The following is a 20,688-nucleotide window of genomic DNA, read 5'->3' as shown; positions in this document are numbered from 1 at the left end:
TAACAACAGACACCACAGAAATAAAAAGAATCATCAGAAATTACTACAAGGCCTTGTATGCCAGCAAACAGGGAAATCTATCAGAAATGGATAGATTCCTGGACACATACAACCTTCCTCAATTGAACCAGGAAGACATAGAAAACCTAAACAGACCCATAACTGACACAGAAATTGAAACAGCAAGAAAGGCCCTCCCAACAAAGAAAAGCCCAGGACCAGATGGATTCACGGCTGAATTCTACCAGACATTTAGAGAAAAACTAACTCCAATTCTCCTCAAACTATTCAGAGCAATCGAAAAAGAGAGAATCCTCCCAAACTCTTTCTATGAAGCCAGCATCACCTTAATTCCTAAGCCGGAAAAAGATGCAGCATTGAAAGAGAATTACAGACCAATATCCCTGATGAACATAGATGCAAAAATACTCAATAAAATTCTGGCCAATAGAATGCAACAACACATCAGAAAGATCATTCACCCAGACCAAGTGGGATTTATCCCTGGTATGCAGGGATGGTTCAATGTTCACAAAACAATCAACGTGATACACCACATTAACAGACTGCAGAGGAAAAACCATATGATTCTCTCAATAGACGCAGAGAGAGCATTTTTATAAAATACAACACCCTTTCATGATGAAAACCCTAAGCAAACTGGGTATGGAAGGAACATTCCTCAATACAATCAAAGCAACTTATGAAAAACCTACGGCCAGTATCCTATTGAACGGGGAAAAGTTGGAAGCATTTCCACTGAGATCGGGTACCAGACAGGGATGCCCACTCTCACCACTGCTATTCAATATAGTTCTGGAAGTCTTAGCCAGAGCTATTAGGCAAGAAAAAGAAATTAAAGGGATACAAATTGGGAAGGAAGAACTCAAATTATCCCTCTTTGCAGATGATATGATTCTTTATTTAGAGGACCCAAAGAACTCTACTAAGAGACTACTGGAACTCATCGAAGAGTTTGGCAAAGTATCAGGATATAAAATCAATGCACAAAAATCAACAGCCTTTGTATACACAGACAATGCCCGGCTGAGAAAGAACTTCTAAGTTCAATCCCAATCTCAATAGCTATAAAAACAATCAAATACCTTGGAATAAACTTAATCAAGGACATTAAAGATCTCTACAATGAAAATTACAAAACCTTAAAGAAAGAAATAGAAGAGGATACCAAAAAATGGAGGAATTTTCCATACTCATGGATTGGAAGAATCAATATCATCAAAATGTCCATTCTCCCAAAAGCAATTTATACATTCAATGCAATTCCAATCAAGATACCAAAGGCATTCTTCTCAGATCTGGAAAAATGATGCTGAAATTCATATGGAGACACAGGAGACCTCGAATAGCTAAAGCAATACTGCACAACAAAAACAAAGCCGGAGGCATCACAATACCAGATTTCAGGACATACTACAGGGCAGTAGTTATCAAAACAGCATGGTACTGGTACAGAAACAGATGAATAGACCAATGGAACAGAACAGAAACACCAGAAATCAATCCAAACATCTACAGCCAACTCATATTTGATCAAGGTCCAAAAACAATCCCTGTAGTAAGGACAGTCTCTTCAATAAATGGTGCTGGGAAAACTGTATTTCCACATACAGAATCATGAAGCAAGATCCCTACCTTTCACCTTACACAAAAATTCACTCAACTTGGATCAAAAACTTAAATCTACGACCAGACACCATCAAATTATTAGAGTGCATTGGAGAAACCCTGCAAGATATAGGCACAAGTAAAGACTTCTTGGAAAATACCCCAGGAGCACAGGCAGTCAAAGCCAAATTTAACTATTGGGATTGCATCAAACTGAGAAGTTTCTGTACTGCAAAAGAAACAGTCAGGAAAGTGAATAGGAAACCGACAGAATGGGAAAAAATATTTGCAAACTATTCTACAGATAAAGGGTTGATAACCAGAATCTACAAAGAAATCAAGAAACTCCACAACATCAAAACAAACAATCCACTTAAGAGATGGGCCAAAGACCTCAACAGACATATTTCCAAAGAGGAAATCCAAATGGCCAAAGACACATGTAAAAATGTTCAAGATCACTAGCAATCAGAGAAATGCAAATCAAAACCACAATGAGGTTTCACCTCATCCCGGTTAGAATGGCCCACATTCAGAAATCCACCAACAATAGATGCTGGCGAGGATGTGGGGAAAAAGGGACACTAACCCACTGTTGGTGGGAATGTAAACTGGTTAAGCCTCTATGGAAGTCAGTCTGGAGATTCCTCAGAAACCTGAACATAACCCTACCATTCAACCCAGCCATCCCACTCCTTGGAATTTACCCAAAAGAAATTAAATTGGCAAACAAAAAAGCCATCTGCACATTAATATTTATTGCAGCTCAATTCACAATAGCTAAGACCTGGAACCAACCCAAATGCCCATCAACAGTAGACTGGATAAAGAAACTATGGGACATGTACTCTATTGAATACTATACAGCAGTCAAAAACAATGAAACTCAGTCATTTGCAACAAGATGCAGCAATCTGGAAAGCATCATGCTAAGTGAATTAAGCCAGTCCCAAAGAGACAAATATCATTTGTTTTCCCTGATCAGCAACAACTAACTGAGCACCAAATGGTAACCTGTGGAAGTGTAATGGACACTATGAGAAATAGTGACTTGATCAACTACGGTGCTGACTGTTGATGTACAATGTAACACTTTATCCATTTTAGTATTTTTTTGCAAACTCTGTAATTAACACACAATTATTCTGACGTGTCCAAATCTTAACTGAAAAGTGATCCCGGTTAAATATAAGAATGAGAAAAGGAGAGGGAGGAGATGTATAATAGGGGACATGCTCAATTGGATTTGCCCCAAATGATAAAGTTAGAAAAGTTCCAGGGGATCCCGATACAATCCCATCAAGGTGGCATGTACCAATGACATCTCACCAGCCAAGGTGATCAATTTCAGTTCACAACTGATCACACAGATAGGCCTAAGAATCAAAGGAATCACACAAACAAGATTAATGTCTGCTAATACTAATTGATAAAAAAAGGGAGAGAAGGATCCAACATGGGAAGCAGGATACACAGCAGACTCATAGAATGACAGATGTCCTAAATAGCACTCTGGCCTCAGAATCAGCCCTTAAGGAAATTGGATCTGGCTGAAGAGCCTATGAGAGTATTTTAGGCATGGAAAGCCAAGACATGCTGGGGGAAAAAAGATGATGAAGAAGAAGAAGACCTAAATGAAGGATCTCAGCGAGTGTGATCCCAGTGGAAAGAACGGGGCCATCAAATAGGAGGTACTTTTCTCTGAAGGGAGGAGAGAACTTCCACTTTGACTATGGCCTTGTCGGAATAGGATCGAAGTCGGCGAACCCTAAAGGCTTCCATAGCCTCGGCAACTCATGACTAGAGCCTAGGGAGATTACTGATGCCATAAACAAGAGTGTTAAATTGTTAAATCAACATCAGGAGTCACTGTGTACTTACGTCCCATGTGGGATCTGTCCTTAATAGGTTGTCAAAGGTGAAGTAATGATATAGCTAGTACTGAAACAGTATTTTTACACTTTGTGTTTCTGTGTGGGTGCAAACTGATGAAATCTTTACTTAGTATATACTGAAGCAATCTTCTGTATATAAAGATAATTGAAAATAAAAAAAAACCCTTGGTGTTAAATTGGAAATTACATAGAAAAATAATCAATCTTTTTAAAAAAATATCTTGCAGAATCTCGGTCATTAATGTGATGTACACTGTTATTTAATGCTATAACTAGTACTCCAACAGTATTTTTTCACTTTGTGTTGCTATGGGAGGACAAACTGTTGAAATCTATATATGTACTAAACTGATTTTCTATATATAAAGAGAATTGAAAATGAATCTTGATGGGAATGGAAGGGGAGAGTGAGCGGGAAAGGGGAGGGTTGTGGGTTGGGGGGAATTTGTGGGTGGGGAAGCCTTTGTAATCCATAAGCTGTACTTTGGAAATTTATATTCACTAAATAAAAAATAAATAAATAAATAAACAAAAAACAAACAAAATAAATGAATTCCAGTGTATCAGGAGATCCATACAAACTTTGTCATAGTTTACCTGCCACATTGTTTCTGTCCCACACTGGGTGAGGATGAGGTCAAGGATACTGTCAGGGCTGGTGCCTTGGCTCACTTGGTTAATCCTCTGCCTGCAGTGCTGGAATCCCATATGGGTTCTGGTTCTAGTCCTGGTAGCTCCTCTTCCAGTCCAGCTCTCTGCTGTGGCCTGGGAAGGCAGTGCAGGATGGCCCAAGTGCTTGGGCTTCCGCACTTGCATGGGAGCCCAGGAGGAAGCACCTGGCTCCTGGCTTCTGATTGGCATAGCTCTGGCTGTAGTAGCTATTTGGGGAGTGAACCAATGGAAGGAAGACTTTTCTGTTTCTCTCTCTCACTGTCTAACTCTATCTGTCAAATAAATAAAAAAAATAATAGATGCTGTCTTGGTGATATTGCATTCAAAATTCATGCCTTCCCAGTTTGCACTGCAAAATGTGAAGAGCTCATAAGGATATTACACATTTTCATGCTATCAGCTTTCTTCCAAAGGCAAAGGGTGTGAGAAGCATGGTGTTCTCTGGGTGCAGAATAACAGAATTCAGCTATCTCTAGAGCAATCTTTCTTTTCAACCAGTGACATTCTAATCAAAGGCCTTCCTTGGAGAGAATATCTCAGCCTCACCCAAAAATAGGCAATTGACATTCATGATTTTTTGGCTTTCAGATCACCTATGGCCCTTTCGATCCTCTGCTAAGTGATAAAGACCAGTTTCCCTCACTCTATCAGATGGCCACCAGTGACAGCTCTGTGGTCCATGGAATGATCTCCTTGTTGCTGCATTTTGGCTGGACTTGGGTGGCGCTCTTTGTATCTGATGATATGAAAGGAGAGCAGTTCCTTCGGTACTTCGAGGCAGAGATGGTAAAGAAAGGTCTCTGTGTGGCCTTTACACAAAAGCTCCCTGCCACTAAGAGACTGTATGCCTCCACTGATATCACTTTCATGACTAGGATTAGCCTTTCTTCTGCAAATGTGCACGTACTCTATGGTGAAGTAAGGAGTCTCATCAGTGTGGACTTTGCAGGAGAATACTTTTTAACCATGGGCAAGGTGTGGATCATGGTAGCAAAGTGGAACATTGTTGTGCATGAGACATACCGTGCACTGCACTCTTTCCATGGAGGCTTCTCATTTTCACAGCACAAGGGGGAAATCCCTGGCCTCAAACATTTTCTCAAGACAGTGGACCCTTCCCACTACCCAGAAGACTTTTACTTCGTTAAACTATGGTTTCACATTTTCAGATGCTTACCTGCTGGGTCACAATGTGGAGAAATAGGAGACTGCCCACCAAACAATTCCTTAGAGTTTTCCCCAGGAGACATCGACATAATGACCATATCTGACTCTAGCTATTTCATCTACAATGCTGTGTATGCAGTGGCCCACGCTCTCCATAAGATGTTTCTAGAGAAAGTGGAAATGGGATCTCCAGGAGATGCAGCTCAACCTAAGCTTCTTCCCTGGCAGGTAAACCTCCTCCAGAGCAGGGTGGTCATGGAACCACTAATGGCATTTACACATTTTTTTACAGAAGTAGAACTCCATGTTTTTTGTCATATACTTCCAAATAAAATGTAAAAAGTTAATCAAATGCTCAACTAATAGTCTATAGGAGAGACAGAGTGAGGAGAAACCCATATGGTATCTATTCTAAGCATTATTGAGGTATAAAATTCTATTTATATAGAATTGAACATTTATAACACATATGTTTGTCTTAGTTTGGATATACAGGGACCTCTAGACATCTTTAGTTTTATAAAAATATGTATCTTTAACATAAACTAGGCTTATATGTGAAATTTTAAAAACACTAATAATCTGACTTTTAAGTTTACTTTGTTGAATCCTAGACACAGCTCATGTAAGAACATCATCAAGAACATCCTTCAGCACAGCCATCCATGACAGACCCATGTTGAAGTACAAAGCTTAACTTCAATAAAGCCCCAACTAAACCTCCTTCCTGGTCAAGGACACATCAGAGTTCATGCCTAAGCCACCTATTATAATTGACTGATTGTATTGGATTACTTCCCATCATTTTCATCATGCTATGGTAGAATAGTTCCCCTCACATGAACCCATGAGATGGTGACCACTGAAACACTGCTAGTCTCCCACAAGAAGAATCCCTGAGGATAGGGAGCCTGGGAATTGACTGTTTTTTGCACATGCACTACTAGAGCATCTCTAACTGAATTCCATTTCTGGGATTTCTACAATCTCATTATCTTCACAATCTAATATTGCCATGCTGTGTTCTTTTGGGGCCGTCATGTTGTCTTCCTTATTCTCTTTCTTGAATTGGTTCATTTGTTATTCAGCATTTGTGGAGATACTTGTTTTTTTCATTGTTTTTTCACTGTGGTGGTTTTCATGTTTGGACTATGTGTGTATTAGTGGAGTGTCTGCTTTCAGGGACTACCTAGAGCTATGTGGCAGGTGTGACCAAGAAGCTCTTTTCAATGCTCCAGTGTGAGAGCTCTATCTGCAGTGACACATCCAGGTGTGGCATAGTAAATCTCTCTCTCTTTTTTTGATCAGAGGGAAGGTTTGTTCTTGTCTGTTGGTGTAGAGTAAGTTGATCTCCTTTCCTCAAAGGAGACCAGTACCTGGGTGCTAGCCTCAGTCTGTATATTATTTGTCTGCTCTGCCACAAGGACCACACAGAGGATCTGTGCAGCCTCAGTGTAAGCTCAGATTGCCGGCAATATCCCTCAAAATGTAACTAGAAAGCCCTGATTGTGCGGAGCCTCCTACAGTGACTGTCCAAAGTCCCAGCCACACATAGTCCTCCAATGCAGCTCAGTGTTTTCACAATCCTGCTCACAAGCCTCCCACAGTCATGAGCACTTAGCCCTCTGTCTGTTCTCCTCACCAGTCTTAGGAGTCTCTGCTTGGCTGTTTGCTGGTGCAGCTTTTATGTACTTCCAAGATGACGCCTGCTCTCTATCAGCTTGTTACAGGACATAGTTGAGGGTGATCAGGGAGAGAGAAAACGTGCTCCACCTTTGTTTTTTCTTCTGTAGTTTGGCAGGTACACTATCCCCCATGGGGATCCAAGCTGGATTCCCTCTAAGCTCTTCCTGCAGCTTCTCACCACTGGCTTGGGCTGCTGTGGTTTGGTCTCACCTCACTCTCCAATGCTGGTGCTGAGGCTCTCAGCTGCTGGGGTCCTGAGTTATGCATGTCCTTGCCCTCCATATAGGTCCACCGTGTCCCTCCAATTTTTGTAGTTTCCTCTGCTGTTTTCTCCCTAACTCTTCCCTGAGCCTGCAGTCTTTCCACTTTTTCTTAAACTATCTTCTAGGCTAGAACATCAATCACCCTCTCTTCTCCACCATCTTAATCCCATCTCTAGCACCTGTAACTTGAATGCTGTTCTTCTTACAATTATGTTTGTCCTCTAGCTTCACCCACTTCTGAAGAAAATCCAGTTTAGGAACAGTGCTGGATATAACATATCCTTCCATGAAACAAGGCATGATGTGGTACAATATGATATCCAGAATATTGTGAATTTTCCTGTGGGCCTTGGTTTGATGGTCAACATTGGAAAGTTTTTCTTTAAGAGTTCACATGATGAAGCCTTGGTCATCAATGAAGAGATGATAGAATGGCCTGTTGCATTCAAAAAGGTATGGTTCCCTTTCAATTCCACAGACCTACATAGAGGTCTGAGTAGAATCTTGGGAGTAGATTAAGTATGAAGCCTTTACATAAGCATCAGAGTCTCACTTCATAGCATGGCTTCCAAATACATTGTAATTCATATATATATTCTAAGTAATGCAAGTTGAAAGTGCAACTTGGAATAATCTACTGATTTATTTTTTAATTTGAGCATATATATTTATGCACATATTTAGTGAATGGAATAAAGGGCATTAATGGAAGAAATAAGGAGATCAGTGTACAGACACATACATTCTAAGTATATCTCTCTATGTATTGTGAAGGCCTTAATCACATATGGTGAGGGTCTTTATGTTTTGATGCATGATGAACACAGTGGCTTATGGGTCGACTTATCATTCACCTCTTTATAGATCGTATTTCTTTTTTTTTCATTTTGCATGATACTCAATCTTGCACATTTTATTCTTCATAAAATCTCGAGATATTGACATTAATTTATGTTGTTTCCAAAATATGATACTTTCTGCATGAGTTATATATAACAACAATGCATTGCACCCAAGTGATGTATTTGTTTCTTAAATTAATGGCTTGTCTGAATGGAGAATATAAAAAATGTACTAAACACAATTATTATTTCATAACACATTCTAACCATTTCTATGTTGACCTGATTTTTTTCAGTTACTCTCAGAACTGTGCCTCCGTATCGTATCATGTCTTTTGTTTCTTTTATCTGTGATGTAAAATATTCTAATCAATTCAGTATGAGTTCATGGTCAAAGAGTTCTCAGACTTTCTAGTTTTTAGAACCATTGCCATATAAAAACCCCCATTATACATATTTTGGATATAGTGGTTCAATAAGAAGAGGTAAATGGCAGGGGATGTTAGCTGGTGATGTGTGAAATAACAGTGATTAACTGCATTTGTAATATTTTCTACATGTTGATAAAGTACAATGATGACCACAGAAGCTCCAAATGAGCTGCATAGGTAGTGATGACGTGGCAGGCATAGGAGACACAGTGATGACCTTCAGCTGAGGTCACATTTTCTGTTGGGGGGGAGTATTGAAATTCGATTAAAGTGATAATATGCAAAATCAAGATGAATGTTTCTATTTTTTCCTTTCAGACTCCTCAATCTGTGTGTAGCCAGAGCTGTGGCCCAGGATTCAGGAAAGTGCCACAGGAAGGAAGACCTGTCTGCTGCTATACTTGCACTTTTTGCACAGACAGAGACATTTCCAACCAGACAGGTAGAAACCATATTTATTCCTACTGATAACTGCACTGTCACAATTATACTACTCAGCCAAAAAATGGAATGAAATCCAGTCTTTTACAAAACATTGATGGCACTGGAAGACATTATGCTTAGTGAAATAACCCAGTACCCAAATGACAACTATCATCATATATTTTCTCTGATATATAGTAGTTAATATAGAATACAAAAAAGCATTGCATAAGAATGAAAGTGACTTCTTAGGATTTCATTATGTTTTTAGCTCTTTTCTATACCCTTGTGCAACAGTGTACTGTTTCTACATTTTACCTCTGTAATATTATGGCTATTGGTGCATTAAACCCATGGTTATAAAGCAATTGAATTTATATTATTGTTAAAGTTAAATAAAAAATTGGAAAGGAAGGAAGGAGGAGTATTCTGGGAGGGAAGGGAGGAGGGAAGTATAGTTACCATCTTAGAGTTCTTTCTATGAGATATATGAAATCTGTTCTCTTTACATTGATAAAAATTTAAAAAAGTAACACAAAAATACTTATAATGAGATTGTAGTGAACCATTGCTATGAATACACATATTCATTCACTTGCTATCTCCATAAATCTATTTTATGATAACTATGTCTACCACATTATGTTCAGACTGGTGTCTGGTGGTGCTCATTTTATTGGGCTCAACTGTGTTATTGATTTGACAAGACATCTTATTTTACCCTCTAGTTCTGGGAGAGGCAGTCTTAATCTAAACTCTTCTAGTAGACCATGCTTAAATCCAAGCGAGACATGTAAAAAACATCACCACCAAGTTTGGTTATGCTTGCTTAGATGAGCAATTCCATGTATTTTCATGCACAAATACAATGTACAAGGTTCATGCAAGTTGATACAGAAGTATTTTATTATTTTTGTACCATATTTTTAATATTGTGCAGTGTGAAATATGAAGACACAATATCATAGTACAGGATGCAGTTTGGCATCATTAAACATTTAAGGAGTTATCTGTCAAAGAAAATATATCACAATATGTGAACTAGATGAACACTACTTAGAAAATGCTTCCATTATTCAAAATTCAGAGTACATAATAGTTTTTATTACTCCAAAAATAACCCTTCAATGATCATTAATGCAGCAGTAGAAATCACTTAATTTTTTACACTTTAGAGAGGGAGTAGATTTTTCAGGTATAAAGATGATAACAAAACAATAAGTTATCAGAGTGACATGTAACTCGCATTAAGTATATGAAGCAAGAAAATAAAATAGATTGCCATCATATGGGAATTCCTAGTACATTGCACAGGTGCTTGTGTGTGTCCAAAATGTCTGAGACAAAAGCCAGGAACACCTGCTGATTCTAGGAAGAGAGCAAGCATTCTCCCTGGATTGGGAATGGAGACTTACTCTTGTGCCTCTTGGTATCTGATAGAGGCAGTCTGTTCTCAAAGCGGCAGTGCAAAGGTGACCACTTTCCTAAACTGAACAAGTCAGCAATTCAGTGTCAGTGCTGAGTCTCTCTTTTTTCTCAGATGCAGAGCAGTGCATCCGATGTGCAGATCACGAGTACCCAAACATGGAGAGAAACCGCTGCCTCCCCAAGCTGGTGACCTTCTTAGCTTTTGAGGAATCCCTGGGGATGGCTCTGGCCTGCACAGCTCTGTGCTTCTCTGTCCTCACAGCTGTGGTCCTCTGGGTCTTTGTGAAGCACCGAGACACTCCCATCGTCAAGGCCAATAACAGGACCCTCAGCTACATCCTGCTCATCACCCTCCTCCTGTGCTTCCTCTGCTCCTTACTCTTCATTGGCCGTCCCAACACAGCCACCTGCCTCCTCCGGCAAATAACATTTGGCCTTGTGTTTACAGTGGCTGTTTCCACCGTGCTGGCCAAGACCATCACTGTGATTCTGGCCTTCAAGGTTACAAAACCTGGAAGAACTATCAGGCGATTGCTTGTATCAGGAGCTTCTAACTCTGTCATTCCAATCTGTTTCCTGATCCAACTGGCTATCTGTGGCATCTGGCTTGGGACTTCTCCTCCCTTTATTGACACAGATGTACACTCTGAGCATGGCCACATCATCCTGGTATGCAACAAGGGCTCAGCCACTGCCTTCTACTGTGTCCTGGGCTACCTGGGCTCCTTGGCCCTGGCCAGCTTCACTGTGGCTTTCCTAGCCAGGAACCTGCCTGACACATTCAATGAAGCCAAGTTCCTGACCTTCAGCATGCTGGTGTTCTGCAGTGTCTGGGTGACCTTCCTGCCTGTCTACCACAGCACCAAGGGGAAGGTCATGGTAGCCGTGGAGGTCTTTTCCATCTTGGCCTCGAGTGCAGGGCTCCTGGGCTGCATCTTCCTCCCCAAGTGCTACATTATTCTTATAAGGCCAGAAAGAAATTCTTTGAAAGATTTAAAGAAAAGAGCAAGTTCTAAGGGATTCTAAAAATTTCCTCTTGTTTTCCTGTCACATTTTCAGAGTTTAGGACTAAGAATCCAGGATGAAGTAGCATTCCAGATATATGAAGGAACTAAAATGAATTTTTCCTTTGTAAATGACTTGTAAGTTGGATGTTAAGCCTAGCAATCTGAGTTCATGGTATCAATTTCTGGCTCTGGCTTTGGCCCCTGGCCTGGACTTTTGAGTCCTTGGGGCCCTCTGAAGGAAGTGGTGAATCTTCATGTAACTTGGTCCTGGCTGCCCATCTATAAATCTAGGGTCTGACTACCTGTTGTTGGTTGTGACCTCAGCCCAGGTACAAGCATTGGGTGTGTATATGTGTGAAGCATCGAATAGGAGGTCTCTTTGTCTCTATCACTAACCTTCTGTTTCTCTCCTCTCAGAGTTAGTAATGGAGTTTAGGGAAAATTTTAAATTGAGCAAAAATAAATCATGCTGTAAATCAAACCTGTGATGCCCATCAATGCTACAACAGCAATGTCATTTTATATTAAATAGTTATCCCTGAAATGGTGGAGATTGAATTAATTTCTATTTATTTATCAATATGCAGACAATGTAAGTATTCTTATTTGCTAAGACATCTAATTAACTTGCTTCACATTCTGTTTGCCCTGGCTGTTGAGTATTTGTCATTTATTTGTTGGCATTGTGATTTAAGTGAGATTTCTTTCCCAGATACAGGAGGTACTTGATCATGCAGTATTCCATTGTGGGTATACCATGTTTTCCAAAAAATTTTAATAAATACTCATTGTTGAGCTATTTTGAAATGGTATCTTTATCACACATATATGGGATATTCATTAACACACATGAATGACTCAGTAGCTATATGTTCTTCTGTCAAAATACTGCATTTGTTATTTCCCTTGTTTTAATGTTTCTTTTTCCAATAGCATATGGTGGCAGAATGCTGTTTGATTGATGTGAATATCTTACAGCCAAATTGAAGCATTTTTAAATTGATCAAATCAGTTGCACTTATACATTCAGATTGTGCACACTGTGTTCACACATTTGTTCAATAGTTTTCTCTGTGGCTTGAATGCATTTTCATCACTCTGTAAAAATTTCTTTCTGCATTTGCAGTCATTTTCTAATTCCCATGACCTCATATCATGCAACAGTTTCTTTTATTTATTTATTTATTTGACAGATAGATTTAGACAGAGAGGGAGAGAGACAGAGAGAAAGGTGTTCCTTTATTGGTTGACTCACCTAATGGTTGCTACGGCCAGAGCTATGCTGATCTGAAGCCAGGAGCCAAGTGCTTCTTCCTGGTCTCCCATGTGGGTGCAGGGGCCCAAGCACTTGGACCACCCTTCACTGCTTTCCTGGGCCACAGCAGAGAGCTGGACTGGAAGAGGAGAAACTGGGACTAGAACCCGGTGCCCATATGGGATGCCAGTACTGCAGGTGGAGGATTAACCAAGTGAGCCAAGGCACCGGCCCCCCTTCAGTTTCTGTAAGTTTACCTTTTCTGAATAATTCTGAGAAGTGGCAATAGTCTATATGTGTCCTGACTATTGAGTAACAGCTTACTATTTTATTCTTTTTAGTATTTTCTTTTTTTTTTAACTTAACACCATTGGTTAAAATCTTTACTTAACATAATTATTATTAGGTATTTAAATCCAGTTGAAAATGAATCCCTGTTAAAAATAAGAGTGGGAATAAGAGAGGGAGGAAATGTACAGTTCAGCACACTTTTCCTGTACCTACCTCTAAGGGTACAGCTAAAAACTTGCTGTGGGACTCCAAACCCCATTAAGTTGGTAGGTACCAATGACATCTTACTAGTTAAAGTGATTAGTTTAAGTCCATAACTGATCATAATGATAGGATTAAGTGTCAAATAGATCACATAAATAAGACCAAGTGTCTGCTAATAATAATAGATACAATTTAAAAAGGAGAGAACAATCCAACATGGGAAGCAGGACACACAGCAGATTCATAGAATGACAAATACCCTAAACAGCACTCTGGCCTCAGAATCAGCCCTTAAGGCATTCTGATCTGGCTAAAAAGCCCAGGATAGTTTCTCAGGCATGGAAAGCAAAGACAATGGCAAACAAACTATGCACATGAAAGATCTCTGTGAGTGAGATCTAAGCAGAAATCACAGGCCATCAAATAAGGAGTTACCTTTCTATGAAGGGAGAGTGTACTTCCATTTTGATTATGGCCTTGCCTAAGTAAGGTCAGAGTTTGTGAACTGTAGAGGCTTCCACAGCCTTGGCAGCTCATGAGAAGTTCCTTGGGTGATCACCGACTTCATAAATAAGAGTGTCAATTGTTAAATTAACAGGAGTCACTGTGCACTTGCTCCACATGTATGACCTCCATCCTTAATGTACTGTACTATGAGAATTAATGGTAAAATTAGTCTTCAAAGAGTACTTTATACTTTGTGTGTGTGTGTGGGGGTGCAAATTGTTGAACTCTTTACTTAGTATAGAGTTGAAAGATAACTTAAAATGAATCTTGACAAAGAATGGAGTGGTAGAGGGAGTAGGAGGAGGGATGGTTTGGGGATTTGAGGCTGGATAAGGGTGGAAGAACTGCTATAATCCAAAAGTTGTACTTTGGAAATTTAAATTTATTAAATGAAAAGCTTTCTAGTCAGTATGTGGCAAAGGAGTCTGGCTTCATTCAATTGGATCCAGATTCCAAACCCATCCACATTACAGCATGCATCTTTCATTTCTTTTTTTAAAGTATAATTTTCCATTTTACTGATTTCATCATTATTTGTTTTTTATTATACAGGAAGAGTTAGACAGAGAGAGACAGAGAGAAAAGTCATTTATTGGTTCACTCCCCAAATGGCTGCTATGGCCTGTGCGCTGCACTCATCTAAAGCCAGGAGCCAGGTGCTTCCTCCTGGTCTCTCATGATGTGGTTGTAGGGGCCCAAGAACTTGGGCAATCATCCACTGCCTTCCTGGGCCACAGCAGAGAGCTGGACTGGAAGAGGAGCAACCAGGACTATAACCTGGCACCCATATGGGATGCCGGCACCACATGCGGAGGATTAACCTAGTGAGCCATGATGCAGCCCAAATTTTCATCATTCTGTTTTGCAGTTTTATTCTATTATTTTTTTGCTGAACCTAATTTTTTGTTATTTTTGTGATAACATAGTTTTAGTTTGCATTATGCTCAAAGGCTTAATGCTCCAGTAAAATTTTTTTCAACAAATAAGCAATAAAACCATAGTTCTGCAAGAATATAGGCCAGGGCTATAAACACATGTTTTGGTCCAGGCATTCTGATCCATCTTCACTCTAGAATGCTTCCTGGTCCTCAAAAATTTTCTTTTTTTCTGAATACCTTTTAAAAATCTGTGTTAGCTCACTTTTTATTGCAACACAACTTGTTCAAGTCTACTCTTTGAGTAATTTTAAAATACAGAACACATCACTGTTAGCTCCAGTCACCATGTTTTAGAATAGATCTGTTGTATTCCTTTCTCCTAACTAAAATTTTGTGTCCTTTTTTCAGTATCTCCTCATTATCTCGTTTGCAGAAGATGTGTTTATGTGCAGAGAACACTGCTTGACAAATTAACACTTGTAATCAGGTGGAAAATACCACCTAAATTATGATGACAACAGTAAAATGAGAAATTCTCAATGCACAGATAAAACATGTAAAACTTAGATACATCATAAAATATGACTATCGATGATGTCTATAAATTTATAAATATGAATAAAATAGAAATTAACACTATGCCAACAATTTCAGGGATGGCCATTAATACAAAATGACATTCTTATTTGTTGTCTTAATAGTCAGAGGTGGGGATTTCCTGCTTCCTGTGACACTTTGGCTAAAATCTGGAAGCCATGAAAATCTTTGATATGCTAGGTGTGCTCCTCCTGCTTCTTTAGTCTGCTCATGGTTTAGAAGACTTGTTTGTAGCCTGTACTGAATTCTTGCTCCAGGTCAAATTTAGAAGGACACCTTTTGTGGATGAACTGTAACCACAGCCTTATGAGCTCTATCTTGGAACTGGCTGTCCTGTAAGCAGAGTGTTTCCTACTGATTTGAGTTCATCTGTATGCTTACTTCTGGTGGCATCAGGAAATACAAATGCCTACATGGTATTCTTATTGAGAGTTCAGTTTCACATGAACCAATATTTCTAAATGTCAGAGGTCATGTCCCAATATCATGCTCTAACCAAAGAAAGTTTTCATTTACCTTCACATCAAAAGAAGTAGAAAATAATGGTAGTGCATCTGGAGAAACATCTCGAGGGCCAGTGGAAAAGACAAATTCAACATGTCAAGTAGTAAATTTTGAGACTCATCCAGGGCCATCATTTGGGAACAGTGTTTTCCTTGGAGGGGTTGTAACTTTTCCTTGGTCGTAAGTGGAGGAACAAAGCTGTAAATTCTGGTATTTAAGGAGCAGTATTAATATTGGAATCTATTTAAGATTGCATTACTTCTTAGAAGTTGGACTAATGTGTGATGATACTGTCTTTTTACTATTCTTTTAAATGAATTTGTGCTGCTGTATACCATTATGAATTCTTGGGGTAGAGGGCAAAGGAGCTTTCTGAAACTTTTCAATTTGCAATAAAGGCAATTTTTTCAACTTTTATTTAATAAATATAAATTCTCCAAGTAGAACTTTTGGATTATAGTGGCTTTTTCCCCCATAATCTCCCTCCCACCCATAAACATCCCATCTCCCACTCTCTCTCCCATCCAATTCTTCATCAAAATTCATTTTCAATTATCTTTATATACAGAAGATCAACTCTATACTAAGTAAAGAGTTCAACAGTTTGCACCCCCCACACAAAAAGTATAAAGTACTATTTGAAGACTAGTTTTACTGTTAATTCTCATAGCACAATCATTAAAGATGGAGGTCCTACGTGGGGAGCAAGTGCACAGTGACCCCTGTTGTTGATTTAACAATTGACACTCCTATTTATGATGTCAGTGATCACCCAAGGCTCTTGTCATGAGCTGCCAAGGCAATGGAAGCCTCTGGAATTCATAAACTCTGACCTTATTTAGACAAGGCCATAGTCAAAGTGGAAGTTCTCTCCTCCTTTCAGAGAAAGGTACCTCCTTCTTTGATGGCTCCTTCTTTCCGCTGGGATCTCACTCACAGTGATCTTTCATGTGCATAGTTTGTTTGCCAGTGTCTTTGCTTTCCATGCCTGAGAAACTCTCTTGGGCTTTTTAGCCAGATCTGAATGCCTTAAGGGCTGATTCTGAGGCAAGAGTGCAGTTTAGGACATCTGCCATTCTATGAGTCTGCTGTGTATCCAACTTCCCATGTTGGATTGTTCTCTCCTTTTTAATTTTATTATTATTAGCAGACACTAGTCTTATTTATGTGATCCCTTTGACACTTAATCCTATCATTATGATCAGTTATGGACTTAAACTGATCACTTTGACTAGAAGTAAGATGGCATTGGTACATGCCACCTTGATGGGATTGAATTAGAATCCCCTGGCACATTTCTAGCTCTACCATAAGGGCTAATTCTGAGTGAGCATGTGCTGAAATGTACATCTCCTCCCTCTCTTATTCCAACTCTTATTTTTAACTGAGATCACTTTTCCATTAAATTTAAACACCTAAGAATAATTGTGTGTTAAGTAAAAGGTTCAACCAATGCTATTAAGTAGAAAAAAAATACTAAAATGAATAAAATAGTAAGTTGTTCCTCAACAGTCAGGACAAGGGCTGATCAAGTCATTGTTTCTCATAGTGTCCATTTCACTTCTACCGGTTTCCTTTTAGGTGCTCAGTAAGTTGTTACCAATCAGGGAGAACATATAATATTTGTCCCTTTGGGACTGGCTTATTTCACTTAGCATGATGTTTTCCAAGTTCCTCCATTTTGTTACAAATGACCAGATTTCATTTTTTTTATTGCTGTATTGTATGTAGAGCGTACATATCCCATAATTTCTTTCTTTTTTTTTTGACAGGCAGAGTGGATAGTGAGAGAGAGAGAGAGAGACAGAGAGAAAGGTCTTCCTTTTTGCTGTTGGTTCACCCTCCAATGGCCGCTGCTGCCGGCGCATCACGCTGATCCGAAGCCAGGAGCCAGGTGCTTCTCCTGGTCTCCCATGCGGGTGCAGGTCCCAAGGACTTGGGCCATCCTCCACTGCCTAACCGGGCCATGGCAGAGAGCTGGCCTGGAAGAGGGGCAACCAGGATAGAATCCGGCGCCCCAACTGGGACTAGAACCCGGTGTGCCAGTGCCGCAAGGCAGAGGATTAGCCTGTTAAGCCATGGCACCGGCCCCATAATTTCTTTATCCAGTCTTCTGTTAATGGGCATGCAGGTTGATTCCCTGTCTTAGCTATTGTGAATTGAGCTGTGATAAACATTGCAGTGCAGGCAGCTCTTTCGTTTGCCAATGGTAGGGTTATATTCATGTTTCTGAGGAATCTCCAAACTTTCTTCCATAGTGGCTTTGCCAGTTTGATGTGGCCATGCTCAGAGTGTGCATCTGTGTCAATAAAGGGAGGAGAAGTCCCAAGCCAGATGCCACAGATAGCCAGTTGGATCAGGAAACAGATTGGAATGACAGAGTTAGAAGCTCCTGATACCAGCAATCGCCTGGTAGTTCTTCCAAGTTTTGTAACCTTGAGGGCCAGAATCACAGTGATGGTCTTGGCCAGCACGGTGGAAACAGCCACTGTGAACACAAGGCCAAATGTTGTTTGCCAGAGGAGGCAGGTGGCTGTGTTGGGACGGCCAAGGAAGAGTAAGCAGCAGAGGCACAGGAGGAGGGCAATGAGCAGGATGTAGCTGAGGGTCGGGTTATTGGCCATGATGATGGGAATGTTTTGGTGCTTCACAAAGACCCAGAGGACCGCAGCTGTGAGGACAGAGAAGCACAGAGCTGTGCAGGCCAGAGGCATCCCCAGGGTTTCCTCAAAAGCTAAGAACATCACCAGCTTGGGGAGGCAGTGGTTTCTCTCCATGTTTGGGTACTCGTGACCTGCACATGGGTTGTACTGATCCACATTGAGGAAAAAGAGACCCAGCACTGTCCCCATGTGGGATAGAACCTATGTGGCATGTAAACTATGACAAAGTTTGTATGGGTCTCCTGATGCTCTGGACTTCATTTCTTTTTTCAAGTCACATAAGTTGTCATGAAAATCACAATTACCCATGCCGATTTTTGGTGAAATAATTTTTCCAGCTTAGAATCCTCTTACGTGACTAAAGTCTGTGTTTGGCAATAATGTGCCCATATTGCTGATGGGGTGTACTGGATCTCACAAAAATCTAAAATACTAATGCAGACCCTGGGAGGCAGCTCCGTTGTGTTGATTAATTGAGTTCTTATCCCATATAGGAGACATATATGGAATTTCTATTCCCCAGGTCCAGTCCTATCTAGCCAGACCTAGTAAAATGCTAGATATTTGGTGAGAGAACCAATGAATTGAATGCCTCTGTATATCTCAGTTTTTCTGCCTCTCAAACCAAAATATTAAGAAAAACAATCTGTGTTATCAGGAATTGTAACCGGAAAGTTCACTGGGAGTCCTTTGAGGGAATCTTTGGGTGGAGGTGAATAAGGGAGGTTTGGAAGAGGGAATCAATGAACACCGGTCTCACTGGAACTGAGCCTCCAACATTGCTTAGCAAACTTTGGGAAAGCATGGGCCTATATGTTGTCCCAAAGGAAAACTAAATATCCAGGTTTATTTTTTTTTGACAGGCAGAGTGGACAGTGAGAGAGAGAGAGAGAGAAAGGTCTTCCTTTTTCCATTGGTTCATCCCCCAATGGCCACCACGGCTGGTGCACTGTGGCTGGCCCACCATGCTGATCTGAATCCAGGAGCCAGGTGCCTCCTTCTGACCTTCCATGCAGGTGCAGGACCTGAGGACCTGGGCCATCCTCCACTGCACTCCCAGGCCACAGCAGAAAGCTGGACAGGAAGGGAAGCAATCAGGACAGAATCTGGCACCTCAATCGGGACTAGAACCTGGTGTGCCAGCGCCACAGGTGGAGGATTAGCCTAGTGAGCCATGGCGATGTCCCTAGGTCTTTAAATTCACTCATCTATACCTTTATTTTTTTATTTTTTAAATTTTTTTGACAGGCAGAGTGGACATTGAGAGAGACAGGGAGAAAGGTATTCCTTTACCCTTGGTACACCCTCCAATGGCCACTGTGACTGGTGTGCTGCGGCTGGTGCACTGTGCTGATCCGAAGCCAGGAGCCAGGTGCTTCTCCTGATCTTCCATGCGGGTACAGGACTCAATGACTTGCACCATCCTCCACTGCACTCCCGGGCCACAGCAGAGAACTGGACAGGAAGAGGAGCAACCGGGACAGAATTCAGTGCCCCGACCAGGACTAGAACCCAGTGTGCCAGTGCCACAGGTGGAGGATTAGCCTATTGAGCTGTGGCACCAGCCTCATCTATACCTTTCACCTGTGGATGGCTCCTATGACTATCCTTGGACAGGACCCTTCTCTTTGAGGCACTTCACATCTTTTTTGAGTCTGAGCTGTTAGTAGACTGAAATCAATAAGCAAGATAGTAGGAGATGGATTTATTGACCCTAAATAGGAATCTGGGTGGAGATCCTCTGCATTCACTGCTCCTTTCCTTTCTTCCTTTTCCCTCCATACATTAATAATTTCACAGGGTTTTCCCTGGGATCCTCTTTAAATCATGGTGGGATATGTATTCTTGGCTTCCACATTGCCTTTTTGACACAGGTGAGAATGGAGTTAGGGGAGGTTCAAGCATTTTTCTCTGAAATTCAGAACACACATACCTGTGGGATTTTGTAGAGCTCCAAAAGAGTTCCAATTTCAGCAGAAAAATGTTCATGTGGTTCCTGCAATGATGGTGATTGATTTGTCTCATTTTTTGCAGTTGTAGTTAGGGACAAATATACCCTGTCCTGAGAGCCAGTGCAGAGTGCTCCACAAAGTGAATTGATCGCTGGGTAAACCATTGTAGAATTGGTAACCCAAGGACATGTTGGGGAGTAAGTGGGGATTCTTATTGATCTCCTGGATGGCAATGTGAAAGGCCAGGACATGTTGATAGTTCTTCCAGAAGCACCTAAGAAGGTCATATTCATGACAAGGGTCAGATCATGTACTCCAGGGCAGATTCAGACTCAAAAATTGTCAGACTCAGGCTGTCACTCAGTGATTCTCACCACGGCATAGGTTGATGCTA

The 20,688-nt window shown here is 40.6% G+C and overlaps 1 protein-coding gene across 1 annotated transcript in view; it reads left to right on the top strand.

Annotated features, from left to right (window-relative positions):
- LOC133749969 (vomeronasal type-2 receptor 26-like) overlaps positions 1–20,064 on the top strand; it is a 60,348-nt gene extending 40,284 nt beyond the window's left edge. The window contains exons 6-10 of the mRNA XM_062179338.1: positions 4,785–5,591; positions 7,538–7,765; positions 8,904–9,027; positions 10,549–11,445; positions 20,003–20,064. Coding sequence (XP_062035322.1) covers positions 4,785–5,591; positions 7,538–7,765; positions 8,904–9,027; positions 10,549–11,445; positions 20,003–20,064 — 2,118 coding nt within the window. The remainder of the gene's footprint in view (positions 1–4,784; positions 5,592–7,537; positions 7,766–8,903; positions 9,028–10,548; positions 11,446–20,002) is intronic.
- The last annotated feature ends 624 nt before the right edge of the window (positions 20,065–20,688 follow it).

The sequence above is a fragment of the Lepus europaeus genome, chromosome 20 (assembly GCF_033115175.1).
Source record: "Lepus europaeus isolate LE1 chromosome 20, mLepTim1.pri, whole genome shotgun sequence".
In the NCBI taxonomy this organism is placed as follows: domain Eukaryota; kingdom Metazoa; phylum Chordata; class Mammalia; order Lagomorpha; family Leporidae; genus Lepus; species Lepus europaeus.
Note: the sequence above shows the minus strand (reverse complement) of the source record. Positions and strands in the feature narration are given on the sequence as shown.